The sequence below is a fragment of the Lissotriton helveticus genome, chromosome 1_2 (genome assembly GCF_964261635.1).
Source record: "Lissotriton helveticus chromosome 1_2, aLisHel1.1, whole genome shotgun sequence".
Taxonomy (NCBI): domain Eukaryota; kingdom Metazoa; phylum Chordata; class Amphibia; order Caudata; family Salamandridae; genus Lissotriton; species Lissotriton helveticus.
The window spans coordinates 458,930,624-458,958,583 of NC_136058.1; the positions used below are offsets into that span (position 1 = coordinate 458,930,624).

The following is a 27,960-nucleotide window of genomic DNA, read 5'->3' on the forward strand; positions in this document are numbered from 1 at the left end:
CCTGGCCCTCTGTGTACCCTCTGTCACTCCTATCCTGCCTGTCCCTCTGTGTACCCTCTGTCACTCCTATCCTGCCTGGCCCTCTGTGTACCCTCTGTCACTCCTCCTAGCCTGCCTGTCCCTCTGTGTACCCTCTGTCACTCCTCCGAGTCAGCCTGGCCCTCTGTGTACCCTGTGTCACTCCTAGCCTGCCTGGCCCTCTGTGTACCCTCTGTCACTCCTCCTAGCCTGCCTGTCCCTCTGTGTACCCTCTGTCACTCCTATCCTGCCTGTCCCTCTGTGTACCCTCTGTCACTCCTATCCTGCCTGGCCCTCTGTGTACCCTCTGTCACTCCTCCTAGCCTGCCTGTCCCTCTGTGTACCCTCTGTCACTCCTCTTAGCCTGCCTGGCCCTCTGTGTACCCTCTGATGCTCCTCCTAGCCTGCCTGGCCCTCTGTGTACCCTCTGTCGCTCCTCCTAGCCTGCCTGGCCCTCTGTCTACCCTGTGTCACTCCTAGCCTGCCTGGCCCTCTGTGTACCCTCTGTCACTCCTCCTAGCCTGCCTGTCCCTCTGTGTACCCTCTGTCACTCCTATCCTGCCTGTCCCTCTGTGTACCCTCTGTCACTCCTATCCTGCCTGGCCCTCTGTGTACCCTCTGTCACTCCTCCTAGCCTGCCTGTCCCTCTGTGTACCCTCTGTCACTCCTCTTAGCCTGCCTGGCCCTCTGTGTACCCTCTGTTGCTCCTCCTAGCCTGCCTGGCCCTCTGTGTACCCTCTGTCACTCCTCCTAGCCTGCCTGGCCCTCTGTGTACCCTCTGTCACTCCTCCTAGCCTGCCTGTCCCTCTGTGTACCCTCTGTCACTCCTCTTAGCCTGCCTGGCCCTCTGTGTACCCTCTGTTGCTCCTCCTAGCCTGCCTGGCCCTCTGTGTACCCTCTGTCGCTCCTCCTTGCCAGCCTGGCCCTCTGTGTACCCTCTCTCACGCCTCCTAGCCTGCCTGGCCCTCTGTGTACCCTCTGTCACTCCTCCTAGCCTGCCTGGCCCTCTGTGTACCCTCTGTCACTCCTCCAAGTCAGCCTGGCCCTCTGTGTACCCTCTGTCACTCCTCATAGCCTGCCTGGCCCTCTGTGTACCCTCTGTCACTCCTCCAAGTCAGCCTGGCCCTCTTTGTACCCTCTGTCACTCCTCTTAGCCTGCCTGGCCCTCTGTGTACCCTCTGCCGCTCCTCCTAGCCTGCCTGGCCCTCAGTGTACCCTCTGTCACTCCTCTTAGCCTGCCTGGCCCTCTGTGTACCCTCTGTCGCTCCTCCTAGCCTGCCTGGCCCTCTCTGTACCCTCTGTCGCTCCTCCTAGCCTGCTTGGCACTCTGTGTACCCCCTGTCACTCCTCCAAGCCTGCCTGGCCCTCTGTGAACCCTCTGTCACGCCTCCAAGCCTGCCTGGCCCTCCGTGTACCCTCTGTCACTCCTCCAAGCCTGCCTGGCCCTCTGTGTACCCTCTGCCACTCCTGCTAGCCTGCCTGGCCCTCTGTGTACCCTCTGTCACTCCTCTTAGCCTGCCTGGCCCTCTGTGTACCCTCTCTCACTCCTCCAAGCCTGCCTGGCCCTCCGTGTACCCTCTGTCACTCCCCTTAGCCTGCCTGGCCCTCTGTGTACCCTCTGTCACTCCTCTTAGCCTGCCTGGCCCTCTGTGTACCCTCTGTCACTCCCCTTAGCCTGCCTGGCCCTCTGTGTACCCTCTGTCACTCCTCCTAGCCTGCCTGGCCCTCTGTGTACCCTCTGTCTCTCCTCCTAGCCTGCCTGGCCCTCTGTGTACCCTGTGTCGCTCCTCCTAGCCTGCCTGGCCCTCTGTGTACCCTCTATCACTCCTCCTAGCCTGCCTGGCCCTCTGTGTACCCTCTGTAAAAAAGTAAAGTAAAGTCCACATTTGTAAAGCGCACAATCACCCGTAAGGGTCTCTAGGCGCTGGGGGCCGTCGGGAAGATTAAGCGAGCTATTGCCCAGAGTCACATGGTGCTGGGCTAACCTGCCTGTCGTGCCTCCTAGCCTGCCTGGCCCTCTGTGTACCCTCTGTCACTCCTCCTAGCCTGCCTGGCCCTCTGTGTACCCCCTGTCACTCCACCTAGCCTGCCTGGCCCTCTGTGTAACCTCTATCATGCCTCCTAGCCTGCCTGGCCCTCTGTGTACCCTCTGACGCCTCCTATCCTGCCTGGCCCTCTGTGTACCCTCTGTCACTCCTCCTAGTCTGCCTGGCCCTCTGTGTACCCTCTGTCACTCCTCCGAGTCAGGCTGGCCCTCTGGGTACCCCCTATCACTCCTCCTAGCCTGCCTGGCCCTCTGTGTACCCTCTGTCACTCCTCCTTGCCTGCCTGGCCCTCTGTGTACCCTCTGCTCCGGCCTCACTGCTGTCACGCCCTGATGAAGGCCTCTGTGGTTGAAACGTCTTCCTTCTTTACCCAGGCGCCTCCTAGGCTCATGGTTTGAAGTATTTTTGCTCTGGCCTCACCACTGTCACGCCCTGATGAAGGCCTCTGTGGTTGAAACGCCTTCCTTCTTTACCCAGGCGCCTCCTAGGCTCATGGTTTGAAGTATTTCTGCTCTGGCCTCACTGCTGTCACGCCCTGATGAAGGCCTCTGTGGTTGAAACGCCTTCCTTCTTTACCCAGGCGCCTCCTAGGCTGGATACTTCGGCACCTTCCTGAAGATGGTCTATACTTTCTTTTTCAGACCCTGTTTACCTTCTGCGATGTGGCGGCGTGTTTTTCTGACGAGGAGTGGGCGCTGTTGCAGCGCTGGCAGAAGGAGCTATACAAGAACGTGATGACAGAAATCCACCAGGCCTTCAGTTCTCTGGGTAAATACTCCTTCTAGGTTTCCGTGCAGAATATGTGAGTTTTACTTGGCCTAGTCTCCATTTAAGGTTCTGATATACAATGTCGTCACCTTGTTTTGATGTGAGTGAAATAATGTGTGTGATCAAGTGACAAATCTGCCAAAGAGATAAAATGCATGCATCACCCAAAGTGAATGGTGGAAAAGTGAGTAAAGTTATTCTAAGCAAAGAACGCTTCAGCGTAATTCACCTTTCGTAATGAAGCGCCTCTTCAGAGAAAAAAATGCCAGCACGTGCTTCGTCCTCATTTGAATGTGCTTCTTCAAGGCTCAGTTTGGAAGAGATGATCATGTTGAAATAGCTCTGCCGAAGGACCCGTGTAATATCCAGGACCCATGTAATATCCAGGACCCATGTAATATCCAGGACCCATGTAATAGGACCCATATAATTTCCAGGACCATCTAATGATCACTAAGTAATATCCAGGATCCAAGTAATATTCAGCACCCATGTAATATTCACGACCCGTGTAATAATCACCATGTAATATTCAGGACCCATGTAATATCTAGGACCCATGTAATATTCAGGACCCGTGTAATATCTAGGACCCATGTAATATTCAGGACCCGTGTAATAATCACCATGTAATATTCAGGACCCATGTACTATCCAGGACTCATGTAATAATCACCATATAATATTCAGGACCCATGTAATATTCAGCACCCATGTAACATTCACTGTGTTATATTCAGGACCCATGTAATAATCACCATATAATATTCAGGACTCATATAATAATCACCATATAATATTCAGGACTCATATAATAATCATCGTATATTATTCAGGGCCCGTGTAATGTTCAGCACCCATGTAATAATCACCATGTAATATCCAGGACTCATGTAATATTCACCATGTAATATTCAGGACCCATGTAATATTCCGCACCCCGTGAGTCTTGATCTTGAGAGGAGGCCCCCCTTTTGTGCGTGTTAAGGAACATCTGTGCACTGAATGGGCCCTGACGTCGTTTCAGACTGAAGTTGTCTGTCCTAAGAGGAGTTTTGCGAAGAAACGTAGAGTCCGGGTTCTAATGTGAGCCGGTGTCAGGCCAGAGAAATCAAATGGGAAACACCACCAGGGTCCAACGCCCAAGATCACACCGTCCTCAGCCGCCCCTCACCGCCTCAGGTGTTCAGAGTGAGTGGGACCAGAGGTGTGAGTGGGACAGGATCTGAGTCAGTCACACAGGTGAGCTCGGGGGAAAACAAGAAGATATTATGTTTGTCCTTTCTAACAGCAGTGAACTGACACCAGGCAACACCACTCATACAGACAGACAGACAGACACCGTGAAGAGCAGAGCAGTGGAGTACAGGGCAGGACCGCTCATACAGACAGACAGACAGACACCGTGAAGAGCAGAGCAGTGGAGTACAGGGCAGCACCGCTCATACAGACAGACGGACAGACACCGTGAAGAGCAGAGCAGTGCAGTACAGGGCAGCACCGCTCATGCAGACAGACAGACAGACAGACACCGTGAAGAGCAGAGCAGTGGAGTACAGGGCAGCACCGCTCATACAGACAGACAGACAGATACAGTGAAGAGCAGAGCAGTGGAGTACAGGGCAGCACCACTCATACAGACAGACAGACACCGTGAAGAGCAGAGCAGTGGAGTACAGGGCAGCACCGCTCATGCAGACAGACAGACACCGTGAAGAGCAGAGCAGTGGAGTACAGGTCAGCACCACTCATACAGACAGACAGACAGACACCGTGAAGAGCAGAGCAGTGGAGTACAGGGCAGCACCGCTCATACAGACAGACGGACAGACACCGTGAAGAGCAGAGCAGTGCAGTACAGGGCAGCACCGCTCATGCAGACAGACAGACACCGTGAAGAGCAGAGCAGTGGAGTACAGGTCAGCACCACTCATACAGACAGACAGACAGACAGACACCGTCAAGAACCAAACAGTGGAGTACAGGTCAGCACCACTCATACAGACAGACAGACAGACACTGTGGAGAGCAGAGCAGTGGAGTACAGGGCAGCACCACTCATACAGACAGACAGACAGACACCGTGAAGAACAGAGCAGTGGAGTACAGGACAGCACCGCTCATACAGACAGACAGACACTGCCATTAGCAGAGCAATGGAGTACAGGGCAGCACCGCTCATACCGACAGATAGACACCTTGAAGAGCAGAGCAGTGGAGTACAGGGCAGCACCGCTCATACAGACAGACAGACAGACAGACAGACACTGTGAAGAGTAGAGCAGTGGAGTACAGGGCAGCACCACTCATACAGACAGACAGACAGACACCGTGAAGAGCAGAGCAGTGGAGTACAGGGCAGCACCGCTCATACAGACAGACAGACAGACACCGTGGAGAGCAGAGCAGTGGAGTACAGGGCAGCACCGCTCATACAGACAGACAGACACCGTGAAGAGCAGAGCAGTGGAGTACAGGGCAGCACCGCTCATACAGACAGACACTGTGAAGAGCAGAGCAGTGGCATACAGGGCAGCACCGCTCATACAGACAGACACTGTGAAGAGCAGAGCAGTGGAGTACAGGGCAGCACCACTCATACAGACAGACAGACACCGTGAAGAGCAGAGCAGTGGAGTACAGGGCAGCACCACTCATACAGACAGACAGACAGACAGACACCGTCAAGAACCAAACAGTGGAGTACAGGTCAGCACCACTCATACAGACAGACAGACAGACACTGTGGAGAGCAGAGCAGTGGAGTACAGGGCAGCACCGCTCATACCGACAGATAGACACCTTGAAGAGCAGAGCAGTGGAGTACAGGGCAGCACCGCTCATACAGACAGACAGACAGACACCGTGAAGAGCAGAGCAGTGGTGTACAGGGCAGCACCGCTCATACAGACAGACAGACAGACACCGTGAAGAGCAGAGCAGTGGAGTACAGGGCAGCACCACTCATACAGACAGACAGACAGACAGACACCGTGAAGAGCAGAGCAGTGGAGTACAGGGCAGCACCATTCATACAGACAGACAGACACCGTCAAGAGCAGAACAGTGGAGTACAGGGCAACACCGCTCATACAGACAGACAGACAGCCACTGTCAAGAGCAGAGCAGAGGAGTACAGGGCAGCACCGCTCATACAGACAGACAGACAGCCACTGTCAAGAGCAGAGGAGTGGAGTACAGGGCAGCACCGCTCATACATACAGACAGACAGCCACCGTGAAGAGCAGGGCAGTGGCGTATAGGGCAGCACCGCTCATACAGACAGACAGACAGACAGACACCGTGAAGAGCAGATCAGTGGAGTACAGGGCAGCACCTGTCATACAGACCGACAGACAGACACCGTGAAGAGCAGAGCAGTGGAGTACAGGGCAGCACCATTCATACAGACAGACAGACACCGTGAAGAGCAGATCAGTGGAGTACAGGGCAGCACCGCTCATACAGACAGACAGACAGACACCGTGAAGAGCAGAGCAGTGGAGTACAGGACAGCACCGCTCATACAGACAGACAGACACCGTGAAGAGCAGAGCAGTGGAGTACAGGGCAGCACCGCTCATACAGACAGACAGGCAGACACCGTGAAGAGCAGAGCAGTGGAGTACAGGGCAGCACCGCTCATACAGACAGACAGACACAGTGGAGAGCAAAGCAGTGGAGTACAGGGCAGCACCGCTCATACAGACAGACAGACAGACACCGTGAAGAGCAAATCAGTGGAGTACAGGGCAGCACCTCTCATACAGACAGACAGACAGCCACTGTCAAGAGCAGAGCAGTGGCATACAAGGTAGCACCGCTCATACAGACAGACAGACACTGTGAAGAGCAGAGCAGTGGAGTACAGGGCAGGACCGCTCATACAGACAGACAGACAGACACCGTGAAGAGCAGAGCAGTGGCATACAGGGCAGGACCGCTCATACAGACAGACAGACACTGTGAAGAGCAGAGCAGTGGAGTACAGGGCAGGACCGCTCATACAGACAGACAGACACCGTGAAGAGCAGAGCAGTGGAGTACAGGGCAGCACCACTCATACAGACAGACAGACAGACAGACACCGTGAAGAGCAGAGCAGTGGAGTACAGGGCAGCACCGCTCATACAGACAGACAGGCAGACACCGTGAAGAGCAAATCAGTGGAGTACAGGGCAGCACCACTCATACAGACAGACAGACAGCCACTGTCAAGAGCAGAGCAGTGGAGTACAGGGCAGCACCTCTCATACAGACAGACAGACAGCCACTGTCAAGAGCAGAGCAGTGGAGTACAGGGCAGCACCGCTCATGCAGACAGACAGACAGACAGCGTGAAGAGCAGAGCAGTGGCATACAGGGCAGGACCGCTCATACAGACAGACAGACACTGTGAAGAGCAGAGCAGTGGAGTACAGGACAGCACCACTCAGACAGACAGACAGACACCGTCAAGAGCAGAGCAGTGGAGTACAGGGCAGCACCGCTCATACAGACAGATAGACACCTTGAAGAGCAGAGCAGTGGAGTACAGGGCAGCACCGCTCATACAGACAGACAGACAGACACCGTGAAGAGCAGAGCAGTGGTGTACAGGGCAGCACCGCTCATACAGACAGACAGACAGACAGACACTGTGAAGAGCAGAGCAGTGGAGTACAGGGCAGCACCGCTCATACAGACAGACAGGCAGACACCGTGAAGAGCAAATCAGTGGAGTACAGGGCAGCACCGCTCATACAGACAGACAGATACAGTGAAGAGCAAATCAGTGGAGTACAGGGCAGCATCTCTCATACAGACAGACAGACACCGTGAAGAGCAGAGCAGTGGAGTACAGAACAGCACCACTCATACAGACCGGCAGACAGACACCGTGAAGAGCAGAGCAGTGGAGTACAGGGCAGCACCGCTCATACAGATGGATAGACACCGTGAAGAGCAGAGCAGTGGAGTACAGGGCAGCACCGCTCATCCAGACAGACAGACACTGTGAAGAGCAGAGCAGTGGAGTACAGGGCAGCACAACTCATCCAGACAGACAGGCAGACACTGTGAAGAGCAGAGCAGTGGAGTACAGGGCAGCACCACTCAGACAGACAGACAGACACCGTCAAGAGCAGAGCAGTGGAGTACAGGGCAGCACCGCTCATACAGACACACAGACAGACACCGTGAAGAGCAGAGCAGTGGAGTACAGGGCAGCACCGCTCATACAGACACACAGACAGACACTGTGAAGAGCAGAGCAGTGGAGTACAGGGCAGCAACGCTCAGACAGACAAACAGACACCGTGAAGAGCAGAGCAGTGGAGTACAGGGCAGCATCTCTCATACAGACAGACAGACACCGTGAAGCGCAGAGCAGTGGAGTACAGGGCAGCACCGCTCATACAGATGGATAGACACCGTGAAGAGCAGAGCAGTGGAGTACAGGGCAGCACCGCTCATCCAGACAGACAGACACTGTGAAGAGCAGAGCAGTGGAGTACAGGGCAGCACAACTCATCCAGACAGACAGGCAGACACTGTGAAGAGCAGAGCAGTGGAGTACAGGGCAGCACCACTCATACAGACACACAGACAGACACCGTGAAGAGCAGAGCAGTGGAGTACAGGGCAGCACCGCTCATACAGACACACAGACAGACACCGTGAAGAGCAGAGCAGTGGAGTACAGGGCAGCAACGCTCAGACAGACAAACAGACACCGTGAAGAGCAGAGCAGTGGAGTACAGGGCAGCACCGCTCATAAAGACAGACAGACAGACACCGTGAAGAGCAGAGCAGTGGAGTACAGGGCAGCACCGCTCATCCAGACAGACAGACACTGTGAAGAGCAGAGCAGTGGAGTACAGGGCAGCACAACTCATCCAGACAGACAGGCAGACACTGTGAAGAGCAGAGCAGTGGAGTACAGGGCAGCACCACTCAGACAGACAGACAGACACCGTCAAGAGCAGAGCAGTGGAGTACAGGGCAGCACCGCTCATACAGACACACAGACAGACACCGTGAAGAGCAGAGCAGTGGAGTACAGGGCAGCACCGCTCATACAGACACACAGACAGACACCGTGAAGAGCAGAGCAGTGGAGTACAGGGCAGCAACGCTCAGACAGACAAACAGACACCGTGAAGAGCAGAGCAGTGGAGTACAGGGCAGCACCACTCATACAGACAGACAGATACCGTGAAGAGCAGAGCAGAGGAGTACAGGGCAGCACCGCTCATACAGACAGACAGACACCGTCAAGAGCAGAGCAGTGGAGTACAGGGCAGCACCACTCAGACAGACAGACAGACACCGTCAAGAGCAGAGCAGTGGAGTACAGGGCAGCACCACTCATACAGACAGACAGACACTGTGAAGAGCAGAGCAGTGGAGTACAGGGCAGCACCACTCAGACAGACAGACAGACACCGTCAAGAGCAGAGCAGTGGAGTACAGGGCAGCACCACTCATACAGACAGACAGATACCGTGAAGAGCAGAGCAGAGGAGTACAGGGCAGCACCGCTCATACAGACACACAGACAGACACCGTGAAGCGCAGAGCAGTGGAGTACAGGGCAGCACCGCTCATACAGATGGATAGACACCGTGAAGAGCAGAGCAGTGGAGTACAGGGCAGCACCGCTCATCCAGACAGACAGACACTGTGAAGAGCAGAGCAGTGGAGTACAGGGCAGCACAACTCATCCAGACAGACAGGCAGACACTGTGAAGAGCAGAGCAGTGGAGTACAGGGCAGCACCACTCATACAGACACACAGACAGACACCGTGAAGAGCAGAGCAGTGGAGTACAGGGCAGCACCGCTCATACAGACACACAGACAGACACCGTGAAGAGCAGAGCAGTGGAGTACAGGGCAGCAACGCTCAGACAGACAAACAGACACCGTGAAGAGCAGAGCAGTGGAGTACAGGGCAGCACCGCTCATAAAGACAGACAGACAGACACCGTGAAGAGCAGAGCAGTGGAGTACAGGGCAGCACCGCTCATCCAGACAGACAGACACTGTGAAGAGCAGAGCAGTGGAGTACAGGGCAGCACAACTCATCCAGACAGACAGGCAGACACTGTGAAGAGCAGAGCAGTGGAGTACAGGGCAGCACCACTCAGACAGACAGACAGACACCGTCAAGAGCAGAGCAGTGGAGTACAGGGCAGCACCGCTCATACAGACACACAGACAGACACCGTGAAGAGCAGAGCAGTGGAGTACAGGGCAGCACCGCTCATACAGACACACAGACAGACACCGTGAAGAGCAGAGCAGTGGAGTACAGGGCAGCAACGCTCAGACAGACAAACAGACACCGTGAAGAGCAGAGCAGTGGAGTACAGGGCAGCACCACTCATACAGACAGACAGATACCGTGAAGAGCAGAGCAGAGGAGTACAGGGCAGCACCGCTCATACAGACAGACAGACACCGTCAAGAGCAGAGCAGTGGAGTACAGGGCAGCACCACTCAGACAGACAGACAGACACCGTCAAGAGCAGAGCAGTGGAGTACAGGGCAGCACCACTCATACAGACAGACAGACACTGTGAAGAGCAGAGCAGTGGAGTACAGGGCAGCACCACTCAGACAGACAGACAGACACCGTCAAGAGCAGAGCAGTGGAGTACAGGGCAGCACCACTCATACAGACAGACAGATACCGTGAAGAGCAGAGCAGAGGAGTACAGGGCAGCACCGCTCATACAGACACACAGACAGACACCGTGAAGAGCAGAGCAGTGGAGTACAGGGCAGCAACGCTCAGACAGACAAACAGACACCGTGAAGAGCAGAGCAGTGGAGTACAGGGCAGCACCACTCATACAGACAGACAGATACCGTGAAGAGCAGAGCAGAGGAGTAAGGGCAGCACCGCTCATACAGACAGACAGACAGCCACCGTGAAGAGCAGGGCAGTGGCGTATAGGGCAGCACCGCTCATACAGACAGACAGACAGACACCGTGAAGAGCAGAGCAGTGGCATACAGGGCAGGACCGCTCATACAGACAGACAGACACTGTGAAGAGCAGAGCAGTGGAGTACAGGGCAGCACCGCTCATACAGACAGACAGACAGACACCGTGAAGAGCAGAGCAGTGGCATACAGGGCAGGACCGCTCATACAGACAGACAGACACTGCCAAGAGCAGAGCAATGGAGTACAGGGCAGCACCGCTCATACAGACAGATAGACACCTTGAAGAGCAGAGCAGTGGAGTACAGGGCAGCACCGCTCATACAGACAGACAGACAGACACCGTGAAGAGCAGAGCAGTGGTGTACAGGGCAGCACCGCTCATACAGACAGACAGACAGACAGACACCGTGAAGAGCAGAGCAGTGGAGTACAGGGCAGCACCGCTCATACAGACAGACAGGCAGACACCGTGAAGAGCAAATCAGTGGAGTACAGGGCAGCACCTCTCATACAGACAGACAGACAGCCACTGTCAAGAGCAGAGCAGTGGCATACAGGGTAGCACCGCTCATACAGACAGACAGATACAGTGAAGAGCAAATCAGTGGAGTACAGGGCAGCATCTCTCATACAGACAGACAGACACCGTGAAGAGCAGAGCAGTGGAGTACAGAACAGCACCATTCATACATACAGACAGACAGACAGACACCGTGAAGAGCAGAGCAGTGGAGTACAGGGCAGCACCATTCATACATACAGACAGACAGACAGACACCGTGAAGAGCAGAGCAGTGGAGTACAGGGCAGCACCGCTCATACAGACAGACAGACAGACACCGTGAAGAGCAGAGCAGTGGAGTACAGGGCAGCACCGCTCATACAGACAGACAGACAGACACCGTGAAGAGCAGAGCAGTGGAGTACAGGGCAGCACCGCTCATACAGACAGACAGACACAGTGGAGAGCAAAGCAGTGGAGTACAGGGCAGCACCACTCATACAGACAGACAGACACCGTCAAGAGCAGAGCAGTAGAGTACAGGGCAGCACCGCTCATAAAGACAGACAGACAGACACCGTGAAGAGCAGAGCAGTGGCGTACAGGGCAGCACCGCTCATACAGACAGACAGACACCGTCAAGAGCAGAGCAGTAGAGTACAGGGCAGCACCGCTCATAAAGACAGACAGACAGACACCGTGAAGAGCAGAGCAGTGGCGTACAGGGCAGCACCGCTCATACAGACAGACAGACACCGTCAAGAGCAGAGCAGTAGAGTACAGGGCAGCACCGCTCATACAGACAGACAGACACCGTCAAGAGCAGAGCAGTAGAGTACAGGGCAGCACCGCTCATACAGACAGACAGACACCGTCAAGAGCAGAGCAGTGGAGTACAGGGCAGCACCGCTCATAAAGACAGACAGACACCTTGAAGAGCAGAGCAGTGGCGGACAGGGCAGCACCGCTCAGACAGACAGACACCGTGAAGAGCAGAGCAGTGGTGTACAGGGCAGCACAGCTCATATAGACAGACGGACACTGTGAAGAGCAGAGCAGTGGAGTACAGGGCAGCACCGCTCATACAGACAGACACCGTGAAGAGCAGAGCAGTGGAGTACAGGGCAGGACCGCTCATACAGACAGACAGACACCGTGAAGAGCAGAGCAGTGGTGTACAGGGCAGCACAGCTCATATAGACAGACGGACACTGTGAAGAGCAGAGCAGTGGAGTACAGGGCAGCACCGCTCATACAGACAGACAGACACCGTCAAGAGCAGAGCAGTGGAGTACAGGGCAGCACCGCTCATACAGACAGACAGACAGACACCGTGAAGAGAAGAGCAGTGGAGTACAGGGCAGCAACGCTCATACAGACAGACAGACAGAGGCAAGAGCAGAGCAGTGGAGTACAGGGCAGCACCGCTCATACAGACAGACAGACAGACACCGTGAAGAGCAGAGCAGTGGAGTACAGGGCAGCACCGCTCATACAGACAGACAGACAGACACCGTGAAGAGCAGAGCAGTGGAGTACAGGGCAGCACCGCTCATCCAGACAGACAGACAGACACCGTGAAGAGCAGAGCAGTGGAGTACAGGGCAGCACCGCTCATACAGACAGACAGACAGACACCGTGAAGAGCAGAGCAGTGGAGTACAGGGCAGCACCACTCATACAGACAGACAGACAGACAGACACCGTCAAGAACCGAACAATGGAGTACAGGGCAGCACCGCTCATACAGACAGACACAGTTTTTTAGTTTTTTTATTTCTTTATTTGCACAACAAACAATAATGGTGTCTCAGCAGGATAATGCACCGTATGTCATTAATACCAATACTCCAGCAGTGCCCAGGGTCCAGGAGCATTTAAGAAACACTGGATCCATTCTGCACTCGTGCGTTTGATCCAATGTGTCTGACTCTATCTATTCTTGCAGTTCCAGCAGTCGCTGCATCAATGAGTTGACTCCGGTTGGTCTTGTGCCTCGATGTCCCAATGCGCAGAGTCTATGCATAATTGTCTGCGGTCCCCTCTACGTCACCATCCAGCGTACTTAGATGCGCCTTTAGTGGCTGCCAAATGTCTGGGGGCGTGAGGTGGGTGGCAATAGTGTGGCATACGCGTCACTCATAGCATCACAGTGTATCATGTCTCGTAACCGCGCCTTCACGGAAAACATCCTTTACAACGCAACTTTTACCACGCAGTGCCTTTACGACGCAACTTTTACAACGCAAACCATTACAACGCATTGCGCTGGGGGGCGCTCTAGGATAGGGAATAGATTTAATTTACTATCAATCACCTTCCCTACTATCCAAGGGGACTGGAGTTGGAATAGTAAATTAAACTATTCACTATCCAGCACCCCAAAGCGCTATGCGTTGTAAAGGCATACATTGTAAATACCTCATTGTAAAGGCATGCGTTGTAATGTCATACATCCCGCCTTCACAGTAGGTACTCTTGCACCGCCCCGTGCAGCGATACATGTCGCTTAGCATGAGGGAGGGCGATCGCAGTGAACCTTCTGATCCATTTTTTAAGAGGCTGACCATGCCCCAACAGTGCCAGCAGGTGTGTGGGTTTCATAGTCCATTCAACCAGGAGGGATGTATGTTGAAAGACCTCCTCCCAGCATGCTCGCACAGGCGCACAGGTGCATGCAAGGTGCAGGGAACAGGCAGCTGGGGCAGTGCACAGGCATGCAATAAGTTGGGGTCCATCCTCGAGAGTAATTTAGGGGTCACATATATTTAAAATGTAGGAGTTTAAGGCGGTGATTGTTTGAGATATACCGTGTTTGTGCGCAGCAGAAACGCCATATAGTGTCTGGTATAGAGATACCTAAATCCCGTTCCCATGCCGCCCGCGCCTCGGTCCCAACGACGGGGTGAGAGATAAAGGATAAATGATATCGGCGTGAGACCAAATGAGTACTATCGGGCGAAGGGATCACAAGTGTCAGGGGAGGGAAGTCCTCCGGTTCCGACGGGGCATCAAGTAGGGATCCACGAACCCTATGTAGGAGGAACCTGTCCATATACGTGGCGTCCACGTGAGAGAGGAGCTCAGTTGACGAACACGCGGGAGCCCGTAAATAAGTCACCAATCTTATGGGGCCTGATTCACAGAACAAACAAGACAAAATCCTAAACTTACTACCATTTTGGTATTCACAGAAGTTAGGACTCCTAACTTCACTACTCCTAAACTGAGAAAAATCCTAACTTTAAGACTTTCGGGATTCACAGAAGGCATTTCGGAGTCCTAAAGTTAGGAGTCCTAACTTTACTACTCCTAAACTGAGAAAAATCCTAACTTTAAGACTTTTGGTATTCACAGAAGGCATTTAGGAGTCCTAAAGTTAGGAGTCCTAACTTTACTACTCCTAAACTGAGAAAAATCCTAACTTTAAGACTTTCGGTATTCACAGAAGGCATTTAGGAATCCTAAAGTTAGGAGTCCTAACTTTACTACACTTAAACTGAGAAAAATCCTAATTTTTAGACTTTCGGTATTCAAAGAAGGCATTTCGGAGTCCTAAAGTTAGGAGTCCTAACTTCTGTGAATACCAAAATGAGTAAGTGCCTTTTGTGAATACCAAAATGGTAGTGAGTTTAGGGTTTTGTCTTAAGTTAGTTCTGTGAATAGGGCCCATGCAGTCTATGTTTCAGTAATGTGCGCTTGGTAAGAGCCTCAGTGTTGGGCGGTAGCCGTGGGTTGTCTGCCAAAGGAATGTGCGCCGGGTATAAGACCTCCTTCTGCACCTACCACCGTCATATAGTCCAAGCCCAGCATGTTGTCGGCAGCATTTGCATCTCAGTGGGGCAGCAAGGCAGGCCCTGTGGCAAGACAACATATGACAAATTTGGATTTATTTGCGAATGGTCAGGTTTGGCCCCTTCGCTGCGGCGGCAATTCCGCCGCAGCACTAGGGGGGAGGGGGGCCGAGCGGCGCTCGCATGCTCGTGACGGAGCCGCTCCGTCACGAGCCTCGGTTGAGCTGTGCTCATGACGGAGCGGTTCCGTCATGGCCCCGCCCGCTCAATGGAACGTCCAGCGCAGGCGCGGAATTCGCGCCTCCTAGGCGCGCCGAGCGGGCCATGACGGAACCGCTCCGTCATGAGCACAGCTCAACCGAGGCTCCTGACGGAGCGGCTCCGTCATGAGCATGGAAGCAGTTAAGGTATTGAAGTCGGGCATCAGGGTGGTACATATAGTACGAGAAATGGATTTGGGCTACAAAGTAGTATAAATAAACTACGAAGCCCCAGCGTTCGTATGACATAATTAAAGTGTTCCAGCTTATGCGAGGCTGCTTGCCTGCCCAGACAAGGCATATGAGTAAAGACCAGAGTGTGTACATTTTGTTTCGTGGTTACCGCATAGGGAACATTTGAGAAGTTCAGAAACTGTGCAGGACTACCATTTTTATTATGGTGATTCGACCGGCGATAGAAAGGGGAAGTTTAATCCATTCATCCACCTGCGTCGTGAGTCGGGCGATAGCTGGCCGGTATTTAAGGCGAATAACCTCCGCTGCATTACAATGTAAGAAGATAGCAAGATACTTGGGGGCCTCTGGACACCATTTTAAGGGGAACTCAAAATCTTCCTGGGAAGCTGCCAGGGTCAGCGGAAAAATGTAGGACTTAGTCCAATTAATGACCAGTACCGAATATATCCCACCTCTCGCAGGAGCGGGGGAAGTTTCTTTGCCGGCTCCCGCACAAACAACATAACATCATCGGCATAAAATGAAGCGACGAGTTGACCTGTGTGCAGTTATAAGCCGCAATGAAGATGTCGTTCCTGTATTTATCGCACCAATGGGTCCATGGCCACAATAAATAATAAAAGCGAGAGAGGGCATCCCTGTCTGGTGCCCCGTGACAGAAGGAATGGGGCTGTAAGTTCACCATTGAGCTTCAATCGGGCCACTGGGTTAGAGTATAGATGGGGCAATAAATTGCGAAAACCAAAAGGAATTCCTAATTTCTGCATCACTGCATATTAAAAAGGCCATTCTAATGAATCGAATGCCTTTTCGGCATCCAAAACGACGGTCGCGGCCGGTAATGAGGGTTCCATTTGATTTATGACTGAAAAGACAGCCCGCAAATTAAGTGAAGTTGACCTGCCCGGGACAAAGCCCACCTGAAATGGGCATAATGTGTTATCCATAAGCAACGACAGGCGGGTGGCTAAAATCTCGGCGAGAATTTTATAATCATGGTTGAGTGGCGACAATGGTCTACAGGACGAGCAGTGGCGCAATGTTTTCCCTGGTTTAAGCAGTAGTGTGATAAAGGCCTTGCGCATTGTTCGGGGAAGAGACCCGTCTGTAGTGCCTCGTTATATACTTCAATTAATCTCGGAGCTAGCTCATGTCGGTAGGCTTTATAAAATTCCTCGGTTAGCCCCTCAGATCCAGCCAGGTCACCTATCGCTTGCTTAATGTCTGCCACATCTATTGGGGAAGCTAAAAGTTTGCTCTGTCCTGTTTCCAACCAGACCATGGCGACCTCTTGCAGATAGTTCAGCAAGGCCTGCCCCGTTTGCGGATCACGAGTCATATATAAATGGGTGAAGTAAGTGAGAAAAGCTGCAGTGATGTCAGATCCTTTCGTCAATGTGCCATCAGTGTCTGTGTGAAGGTGCGTGATAAATACTGACTGGTAATGGGGCCTTGGAATGCGCGCTAGTATCCTGCCGAGTCTCTTCGCCTCCTCATATGTCCGCGCAGGCACGTACTTGCCAAGAAACTTAACCTCACAGGCAGTAGCATCATGAATTCAGTCATTAGCTTTGCACGGGCATGCAATGATTCTGGTGAAGAGGTGGTCTGTGCGGATGTATCCATGTCCCTTAGTTTCTGGTCAATTTTGACCAGTTCCCCATGAATAGAGCGGAGCACGCCTGAGTGTTTAGATTTGCAGACCCCGCGAATAAATGCTTTAAACGCGTCCCACAACACCGCCGGCGAAGATACCGTCCCCTCATTATGTGATAAATATTCCCTGATATTCTCGCCCACTTCAGTATGGAACGCCGAATCAAGTAAGGCTGATGGAGGGAATCTTCACAGAGGTCGCTGCCCCGGAATTGTAGGGAAGTCAACTGAGAGCAAAACAGGAGAATGATCAGATAACGTGCGGGGAAGGTAATCAATCGTTTAACTTCTAGCAATAACTGTGGGGTAAGGTACTAGTGATCTATCCGGGACCAAGAGCCGTGCGGAGCGGAGTAAAAGGAAGAATTGCGAGTCCCCGGGTGTGACGTGCACCATGAGTCTGTGAGCAACAGAGAATCCAATAGATTAGAAAGGCCCGGTGTAGCTTGCGGTTTCGTAATGCGGCCTGGCCCTGTAGTGTCAACAGTGGGATCCAATGTGAGATTAAAATCACCACCCATGACTATATTGTCTGTTCCCTAGCGATCAATATGTGCGTCGATTTTGGGGAAAAAATCTGAAGTATCAACATTTGGTGCATACACGTTAACCAGCAGAATTGATACTCCCCACAGCAGTCCCAACACAATAATATATCTGCCCTCATCGTCAGCTATCACCTCTGAGACCTGAAAAGGAAGGGAGCAATGAATCAAAACACCCCACCCCCCCAGGAATACGTACTGTAATTGGCAAAAAATTGATGGCTGCCCTATGATGATGCGAAACCATGCGTGGGTAGTGGTGCGTAATGGGTCTCCTGGAGGAAGGCTATCTGAATGGAATGTCTGGCCAAATATGCCAAAACCTACCGGCCCTTCTTGGGATTGGACAGTCCCCACACATTCCAAGTCAGACATCCGAGGCACAAGAAATGGTTGCGCTCTTCTCTAGGGGTCATCTAAGCACCATTAAGTAGATCATTGCAATAAGCGGGATTATGAAAAGTACACCTTGTGCAGAACAAGTAAATTGCGCTCCATACCAAAACAAAACCAACCAATAAACATCAATATAGAAACCCCAACTCCACTCGCACCAGCCACCCCATCGGATACACAAAAACAAAGGCACCCGTTGAATCCCAATCCAGTAGCAATGGACAGAAAAAAGAGAGATGAGAAGATAGAGAGAGAGGAAGAGAGAGCAGGATAACATCCTGCGGGGGGGGAGGCAATGCCCCATTGGAGCCGTCTCTGTATAAAGTGTGTATAGCTAGATTCATGTCCACCCAATATGGACTCATAACTCATCAGTCAATCAGAAGTACCTGAGGATGTAGCGATATTTTGGCAAACCATTAAATGCAAAATAACCATGTCCAGTGTTCCGTGCCGGAGCCAAAGCGATTTCCCAGCCTATTCTTATACATAGGTTTGCCACTGGTCATCAAGAGCCGGGATCCTGGCCACCATTCCGTTCCCGTGGGCCGCCTCCATCTTGCTGCTTCTTCCAAAACCTTGCCGCTTTGTCGGGGGTGTTAAAGACATGTGCTTTTCCTCCAATCTGAACCCTAAGTCGAGCCGGATATAGCATGGCGTACTTAACAATCGCCTTCTGTAAGGAGCGCTTAATATCCATATACTTTCGGCGAGCTTCTTGCACCATGGGTGTAAAGTCTGGGAAGAATGTGATGTTCGATCCCTGATTAGTAAGTGAGCCACGTTCCCTTGAGAGCTGGAGAGGGGCATCACGATCCTGATAATTCAGGAGCTTAGCAATAATCACTCACAGGGTTGCTCCCGGCACCGGGCATGGTCCCAACGTGCAGTGGGCGTGCCCCACCGCAAAGTAGTAGAGAAAGCCTCCCTTCCAAAAACCTCTGATAATACAGATTCAACTAATTTGGCCATGGGCCCAGTGTCCGTGGGTTCATCTATACCAGGAATCCGGATGTTACTGCGGCGTGAACGCACCTCCAAATCTTCAGACTTAGTAACAAGCTGCTTCAGTAGGCCCTCCGCTTGCTCCAACCGTTTAAGAATGGTTGGTTGCGAATCTTCTAAGTCAGAGATTTGCTGTGCAGCAGCCCTCATTCGAGTTTCCTGGGCCTCGAGGTGACTGTGGATGTCATCCAGTTAGGTGGTTAGGGTGTCCAGACGAGTGTCGATGGTGTGAAAACCAGCCCGTAACTCAGCCATTATGGCGGCACTTCCGTCTAATTGGCTAGACTCTGGCTCAGTAGGGCCCTCAGCTTCTTCTCGCCTCTAATTCTTTCCTGCTTCAAAGTTAAGCTGACTTTGCTGGGGTCGTTTCAGCCCATGTTGCGTCGTTGGAGGTATATGTCATACCACTGGAATGGGACGCAGTTCGCTGTCCCCAGTTCATGGGGCAAAGCCGCCCCACATGCTTTGAAGAGAAGCAGTGGTATCTTAAAAGATTGCAGCCAGCAGTGGATTTGTCACGCAGGCAGCAGGGCACCCACCACCAAGTCGCTGATCATGTGGGCCTCGGGTAATGGACAATTGGACACTGGTGGGCCTTTGGTATCCTACCTCCCGTCACGGGAACCTCCGTCCTCATATTCCGCTGCCTTTGCTCAGATCAGGAGGCTCCAACCATGCTCATAGAGCTGTGAGAAGTGCAGCCGGCATCCCCAGGTCTTCCAAGTCGGCCCGAATCGTGGCCAGCCGCGCGCTCACCAGACCCCACCTTCAGGCTCACCCGAGACCCCTGTCGTCTCCGTGCCTCCGAGGGCTGCATCAGGTACAGGAGCGTAGTGCGCTGACTCAGGCTCAGTGGGATCAGCCGGATGGCACAGACAACTCATTCAGCGGCCGGAGTCCTCCCAATACGTTCTCCGCGAGGATTGCAGGTCTTCGGCATTTGTACGTGGGCAGGCGCTCAAAAAAACGAGCGACGACTCCGGAGTCAAGTGGCCATCTTGGTTGCTGGCTCGGCCACGCCCCGACAAACTGGCACAGTTAACAGCAGAGCAGTGGAGTACAGAGCAACATCGTTCATATAGACAGACAAACAGACAGTCAAGAGTAGAGCAGTGGAGTACAAGGAAACACCGCTCATACAGACAGACAAACAGACACAGTCAAGAGTAGAGCAGTGGAGTACAAGGTTGCACCGCTCATACAGACAGACAGACAGACACAGTCAAGAGCAGAGCAGTGGAGTACAGGGCAGCATCGCTCATACAGACAGACAGACAGACAGACACAGTCAAGAGCAGAGCAGTGGAGTACAGGGCAGCATCGCTCATACAGACAGACAGACACCGTGAAGAGCAGAGCAGTGGAGTACAGGGCAGCACCGCTCATGCAGACAGACAGACAGACAGCGTGAAGAGCAGAGCAGTGGAGTACAGGGCAGCACCGCTCATACAGGCAGACTGACAGACACCGTGAAGAGCAGAGCAGTGGAGTACAGGGCAGCACCGCTCATACAGACAGACTGACAGACAGTCAGGAGCAAAGCAGTAACGTAAAGGGAAGCTCTGCTCATACAAACAGACACAGTCAGGAGCATAGCAGTGTCTGAAAGGGCAGCACTGCTCTGACAGACAGACAGACAGACAGATACAGTTTCAATATCAGAGAGAAGGAAATTCAGCATTTCAGGAACTTTTTCAAACCCCTGTGTATTTCCCCAACCTGTGCACGTGTTTCAATAACTAGTCCTGTGAAGGTGAACAGCTATTTTTATCAACAGCCACACAATGAATACTGGACATTTTGGGTCTTATTTACAATCCCCTGCGCCGCCAGTGCGCCACTTTTTCCCTAAAGTGACGCACCGGCGGTGCAAGTGACTTGTAAATACGCCCCTTTGTTTTCAAGTGAGCTTGATTGGGAGGAAAACATTTTAAAACACTGTTAAAAGCCATTATTAAATATACAGTCACCTTAATTGATTTAATTAAGAGTGAAAGGTCATGCTTCAAGGTGGAGAAGCGCACATCGATATAATAGACATGATTGTACATATGAATATATAAAATTGCCCGTTCCCCGGCTTCATGGGAAGAGAGGATTGTTTGGATTCAGTGACAAATGCATTTAAAGTTGTAAATCAAGGGCGTCCAGAGTTATGGTTGATATTTTCATGTCAATAAAAAAGACATTGGTCTTTGGTGTGCATGGATCAAAGTACCACGTATTAGCACGTAGAATACCAGGTACGAGCACAGGGCCTGAGCACAGTAGAACTTGTCCATTAGCCCCTGGTTTGCTTCCACCGCAGGTTTAAATTTACTCCAGTCTGGAGTGCGTCGTTTACGGCACAGGAGACATAGGGGTATATTTACAAGAACTGCCGCTAACTAGCGTTAGCGTTAGTTAGCTGCAGTTTTCATAACCCGGCCTATCACCAAAACCTATCGCCCTGTTAGCGATGTATTACAATACGTCGCGACATGGCGATAGTAACAGCTAGCCGCTGTGAAAAATGTTGCTAACACTAGCGTCAAGGCGATAAAAATGTTGACGTTAGCAAGAGAAAAGTGACGAAAAGCCCAGTAGCGGCAAAAAAACTCACATTAGTCAGCCCTCTAGAAAAAAAGAGGAATGCATACTGGAGCAGCCAGGGCCAAGTGCAGCACAGAACAACAACCCCCACACCCCCCAACAGCCAGGATGACCAGCCAGAGTCCCAGGGGAAGAGGAAATGCAGATACAGGGCTACAGTTATGCAGCAAGTCACATCGCTGGGAAAATACAGTGATGCATCACTTTTCATACCGCCCTCCTTTCAAAACCTTGGCAGTCGAAACCTTGAAAGCTGGAACAGTCCCCGGGGCCTGGAGGCCTCGTTGGGCCTGCGTCTGGGATCCGCAGTGGGAGGCAGAGGGGCTGTGGAGTTGCGGGGCCGTGGTGGTAGACATTGAGATGCCGGTGATCGCCCTTACCTGGTGGTGAAGTTTGCCAGGTCGCATGGAGACACGTTGCTGACCTGTGTGAAAAGAACGCCTGGCGCCCCTTGGAGCTGTGAACGGTCAAGGCGCTCCTGCGCACCAAATTAGGGAAGTCTGCATCGCCTACCAGGCGCCACCACTTCAGCGGGGTACGTGGAGGAGATTACCTATGGGGGGCCGCGCCTCTCTGCATCACAGGCCAGAGGATGTGTGCTGGCCGGACGCTGTGGGGGATGAGTCCCCTGAGCTATGCTGAACTTGTGCGGCCGCAGCACTGCAACTTCACGCCTATGGGGGCCCTGTTGCATCACCTGCATCGGGAGGTTCCCCAGTGGACCTGGCGGTGACTGCCGTACCCAGGCTTGTGAAATCCCGCCTGGCTAAGGCTCCTGCTGGCTGACTCACAGATTTGGAGAGGGTGCAGCGCATTGAGCCCCGGTGTCGATGTCCAGGTGAGGAGGAGGTGGGATGCGTAGCGGAGGAGGCCCGGGGACGAGTCTGCCCAGGCCTAGCGCCTGGAGGTGCCGCTCACCGTGCCCTGAGCAATCCCTGCTCTGCAGCTGACCTACATCACCGAGGGCACCGCACAAGATTGGTGGGAGACTCCACTAACTGGCTCAAATCACTGAGATCGGCCATTGGTGGCAGTGGGTGCCAGGGGCACGAGGGCCGGTTCCGGCCCAGGCCCTTGGGTTTGCAGCTTGATCCACCGCTTCTCGATGGGGAACTGGGGAACACGGAATCTGGTCGCCACTATTAGATCAGAAGAGGCAAATGGGTGGTGCTGCCTTTCCTTACCCCCTGTTAGTTTTCTTTTGGGTGTACGGGGTATAACCCTTAGTGGACCTCCTCTTCCCACAGCGCTGCGCCGTCTGGTTGCTACTGCTGTCCCCATCTGATGCTGCTGGTTCCTCTGACTGGAGGTCAGGTGGTCGAGTCCCTCCCCCACCCACAGGCTCCTGCCTGCGCCTCATCCCTGGTGGTCCAGTGGTAGGGCACCACTGCTCTGCAGCTTGACTGACCTCCTGTCCCTCTTTTATGCTGTTCCTGTTCATCTTTCAGATCTTCTCAGTTGCTTTTCTACCTTTGTCTTTTTTGTTTTATCTTTGCTTTATTTTGCTTTGTTTTTCCTGTGCTTTTTGCAGTTCTTTTTTCCTCATACTCTCCCTTATTGCCCCTGCGACCTCCTGTGTCTCCGCCCCCTCACGTGTCATTTCCCACGTCTCCCACACCCTAGCAGTCTAGCCCCCCTGCAGCACTACTTAATGGTGGATGCTGTGTGGCCGTGTGCAGCGGGTGTGTCGCTGGTGCACCGAAGGCAAGCCAAAGGCAAGCCCGTCTGTGTCCGTCCGCCCCTGTGCCGCGCCCAGCACCAGGGACCCTGCCTCTTGGACACTACACAGCTACGATGCCAGCAGCCTCCTCGCCCTCAAGCCTGGACGCCACCCGTGCTGCCATCTAGCATCACCGAAGAATGCCCTTGCACAGTGCTCCTGCCGAAACTGCAAACGCGCCTCCTGCACACCAACGCCTTTTTTCCGCCCAGCCGACCAACAGCCCACCCGACCGGCTCAACGTGCGGTCCCTCCACAAATACGCCACAGAAATCTGGGACCTCCTCTACACCACCTCTTTAGACATCACCTTCTTCCCGGACACCTGGACCAACCTCTGCTCCGGACCGGACATCGCCATCGCCATCTTCGACGGCTACAAAATCACCTACAAGGACCACCCAACCATCCAGGAGGGGCCATTGCGCTTGTCTACAAAAGCACACCGCGACTGATCACGCACTCTAATGACCCAACACCAACCATGGGACACCTCCACTTCCAGATCCTGACCGACCCCAACACCACCCTCCGCTGCACCCTCGTCTACAAGCCCCCCGGGCCATGAACCCCCCATTCACGATGCTATTGTAGACCTCATCGCACCCCAGGCTCTCCCATTCACCGATTACATCCTACTCGGAGATGTCAAGTTCCACCTGGACAACCCCAGTGACCAGAACACCACCCCCTCCTGGGGAACCTCCCCAACATCGGACTCAAGCAGCTGGTCACCGCACCAACCCACATACCCGGACACACGCTCGAGCGTGTCTTCTCAGTCAGCGGGAACGTCTACTACTGCCACATCACAGAACTCTCCAGGACGACCATCATAGTATACATCACGCCTACACCATGCATACCGTACACCACCGCCATCATCACCCCCTCCCCGTTGCAGCTGGATCAAGGCCACTGAAGAACATTTTGTCAACTCCCTCAACAACACCACTCCACCACTGCTTACAGACGCCAACATCACAACGCGCTCCTCCACTGATGGATCTCCAACTGCGCTGACACCCTGGCACCCCTCAAGAAAAGACCAGGGAAACAACACTCCAAGAAGGCCAAATGGTTTACTCCTGCCCTCCACCGCAAACGTCTTGAGAAGAGATGGAGCCACAACGATACTCCGGAAACTCACATAAACTTCAAATCCGCCATCAACGCACACCACACAGAGGAAGTGGAAATACCCTGGATTGATAGGTTTTGTGCAGGTAGATGTCGCTTTCTGCACAACGTCAATCAACTCCGCAACACCATGGCGCAAGGGCGCCTGCGTTGGCGTATGGCAGCCACTGTGCGTCAATGTAGGAGGAAAAATACAGGGGGGATCATTCAAGAGCCCCTTCCGACAGTTTAAAGCTGCCGGTGCGTCATTTTCTTGATGTACTTTCAGTGTTAATTTTGCACCACGTTGCGCCATATTTACAAAGTGACGCATCTAGGCATATGCGTGACCTCGTGAAGCCCTGTGCCATATTATCACTGCGTCAGGTATAATGTATGCAGGGTGGGCGTTCCCACGCAACAAAGCCTCATAGGAGTGGCGCAGTGAAATCCACCCGATTTCACTGCAACATTTCTAGGACGCCACTGTGTCAGAACCATACGCCTGCCTCATGGCAGGAGTGAGGGGGACGCAGTGCCACAGGGATAGGCTGGCCCCATGCATTGCTGGGGTTGCGTCATGCTTACACAACTGCAGCAACACATGACTTTAGCGCTGACAGATACATCAGGATTCCAGGCGTATCTGTCATTAACTGTGACATGGATCGCCGTTCAATAAATACGGCGCATCCATGGTGTCGCGAGAAGGGTGCAGTGAAAAATGTTGCAACACTTTTCATGAATGAGGCCCAGGACGGCGCCCTTTCTTATTGAGGGTGCGCATTCCTGCCCTGTAGTTTTGTCTCAGGGCATCGCAGCAACATTCTTAGCTCTGTCCAGCTACAAAACCTCTGAAATGCGGCCCCAAGTGTTTGCACCAATTCCAAGACCAGCTAATTCCTGGTCTTAAAAAACTGCCTCTAATTGGATTTAGAGGCAGTTTTGATGGGTCATCGCCGGACGGAAATATCACGAAGAGGGGTTTGCAGCAGCTTTTGCACGGGAACTTCCACCTTGTATCTCATTTTCAATAAGTGCCGCTAACAGAAGTGGCAATCTTGAAAATTAACGTTTACGCTGGAAAAGTGCCGCTAACTGCAGTTAGCGGAACTTTGTAAATAAAGAGATAAAAAAAGCTGACATTACATAAAAAAAATTGACGCTACGGTGGCGTTAAGTTCTTGTCATTTACCCCACGGTTTCCTTCTTCAAATCCACTTTTAAAGGTGTTATTTTTCCATTGGGAAAATACTTTCTTTCCTCGGAAAAAAGCCCGTCTGCACCCTCTCCAGATGTGGGAATGATTTGTTCTCATCCCGGATGGTGATTTACGCCGGCCCTGTACTGGAGTAGCACGGGGAAACGCAGGGGGGCACCATATTGTTGTAAATATGGTTCAGCCCAGTGTTTCTGAAGTGGCGGAGTGCTGCGTTAATCCAGGAAGGCTAACGCCGCACTCTGTCACTTCGATGTAAATGTGCCCCAAAGTGTTGCGTGAAAAGGAACGATATTTGCAAGCACACTTAAAGCCAGGCAGGGTGGCTTTACCTGTGCTTGTAAATATCACGCTGCAGGTTGCGCCACAGGTGCATCACGCGAAGTGACCCATCAGCGGCACAAGGGGCTTGTAAATAAGCTCCAGTATTTGTATGTGTTGTAATCACCTCCGATTAAGGTTCCTCTTATCTGAAAAGAGCTTGGGTTGACCAAGCCTCAAGCCAGCTAAGAAGTGAGACTTTTCAGTGACGTCACACACACAGTGCCAGCACATGAATGCAGATGTTCTCGTGGCATAACAACAGCCCAGGCTGCCACCTCTGACCTCAGCTCATGACTTGGGATGTGGACTGTTGTGTGGAGGAGACGCACGTGTCCACCGTGTGTTGTGTGGTGATGCCAGGGCAAGCCGGGCTAGCCAGGAAAGTTGTTGTAAGTCGTCGTACATTGTGGAGTGGAGAATAAAGAATTGTAACGCACCTCATAGTGATGGCATAAATTATGTCTTCTGGAGACGCACAGATGCAAAGTAGGCTCCACACGCCTCTTGTGAGAGGACATAAATTTACTCACTATTTCAGAGTTACCCAAAGTAGTGACTCCGGACCCACAGGGGACCTGAGAAGGTTTTCTTGGGCAGGCGACCTGTCTTCTTGTAGCTAATTCTCTGATTAATGGTTCCTGAGTGATCTGCTCCCAGTGTGAGTGACATCAAGGACCACTTTTGAGACATATATGTAGAAAATATCCTATGGCTGGGCTCTCGGCCACGTCAACACCTTTTCTGCCGCTCAAGCGGTGCAGCCCCAGCGCAGTGCAGTGCTCTTCGCAGGCATGCTGTGCACCTCTGTTTGTGTACCTCTGCTTGTAAAGGGAATAGATTGTTTTCAAGGCCCCCAATAATGATGTGGTAGTTTGAGGGAGAAGCAACCACATAAAGTGGGCTGTAGATCTTTTTAAAAAGACATGGAAAACATCCATTTCAACTTTACAGTTCAGTGGCTGCACTTGGTGTATGTGTTTGGCGGCCAGTGGACCACTCAGAGATGATGTGACCTTGTACCAGTGGGTGAGCGCAGTATACGTGTGAGGCTAACAGTGGACCGCTTAAGGACACTGTGACACTGTTCAGTGGCTACAATCAATGTATGTGTTTGGCTGCCTGTGGACCACTCAGAGATGATGTGACCTTGTACCAGTGGGTGAGCGCAGTATACGTGTGAGACGACCAGTTGACCACACATGGATTATCTGACACTCTTCAGTGTGTGTGTGAGAGGTTGCCAGCGGACCCCGCTGGGACGGTGTGCCACTCTTCAGTGGGTGTGTACCCATGCTGGTGAGTGATGTTCACAGTGGGCAGACCCAGCACAGTTGGGCTGTCTCCAAGACCACCGGTGACTAATGGGGACAGCCTTGGTATTCTTTGTGTTGTCTTAAGTTATTCTGGCATCTCCAGGGAACAAGTGGAGTGCAGAAGGAGTCACACAATCCACAACCCCAGCTGTAAAGACATAAAGTATAAAAACCTGCTTTATAAAGGCCCTGTGCCAGGAGAGAGGTAACCAAAGAGAAGCTACTTATAGGCCTTGAAATGTGGGGACTGCCACAAGCGTCTCTCTACAGTTCACACTCTTGAACATTGTCCTTGTTGTTTCTTTACTCTGATGTTCTTTCACAATGACGTGTGTAAATGTGTTTTTTCATTTTTCCATAATAGGTCCTCTGATTGCTGCCACAGTCTTTTCATTGCGCCCTAAAGACAAGAAAGATCTGAGCTCTCCGGACTGTCTGGAGTTTGAGATAAGAAGCACAATGAAGCCGCCCTCGCGTGAGTATGAAAGCGACCTCTTGACGTGGTGTGGCCACACTCTGCAGACCCTGTAATGTAATGTAAATTGATACTT

The 27,960-nt window shown here is 52.6% G+C and overlaps 2 protein-coding genes across 2 annotated transcripts in view; one reads left to right on the forward strand and one right to left on the reverse strand.

Moving 5' to 3' along the window:
* The window catches only part of LOC144807732 (uncharacterized), a 770,734-nt gene that overhangs the window by 399,819 nt on the left and 342,955 nt on the right, over positions 1–27,960 (reverse strand). The gene's annotated exons all lie outside the window — the stretch shown is intronic.
* LOC144807728 (zinc finger protein 212-like) overlaps positions 1–27,960 on the forward strand; it is a 143,817-nt gene that overhangs the window by 5,619 nt on the left and 110,238 nt on the right. Inside the window, exons 2-3 of the mRNA XM_078673394.1 lie at positions 2,705–2,831; positions 27,774–27,884. Coding sequence (XP_078529520.1) covers positions 2,705–2,831; positions 27,774–27,884 — 238 coding nt within the window. The remainder of the gene's footprint in view (positions 1–2,704; positions 2,832–27,773; positions 27,885–27,960) is intronic.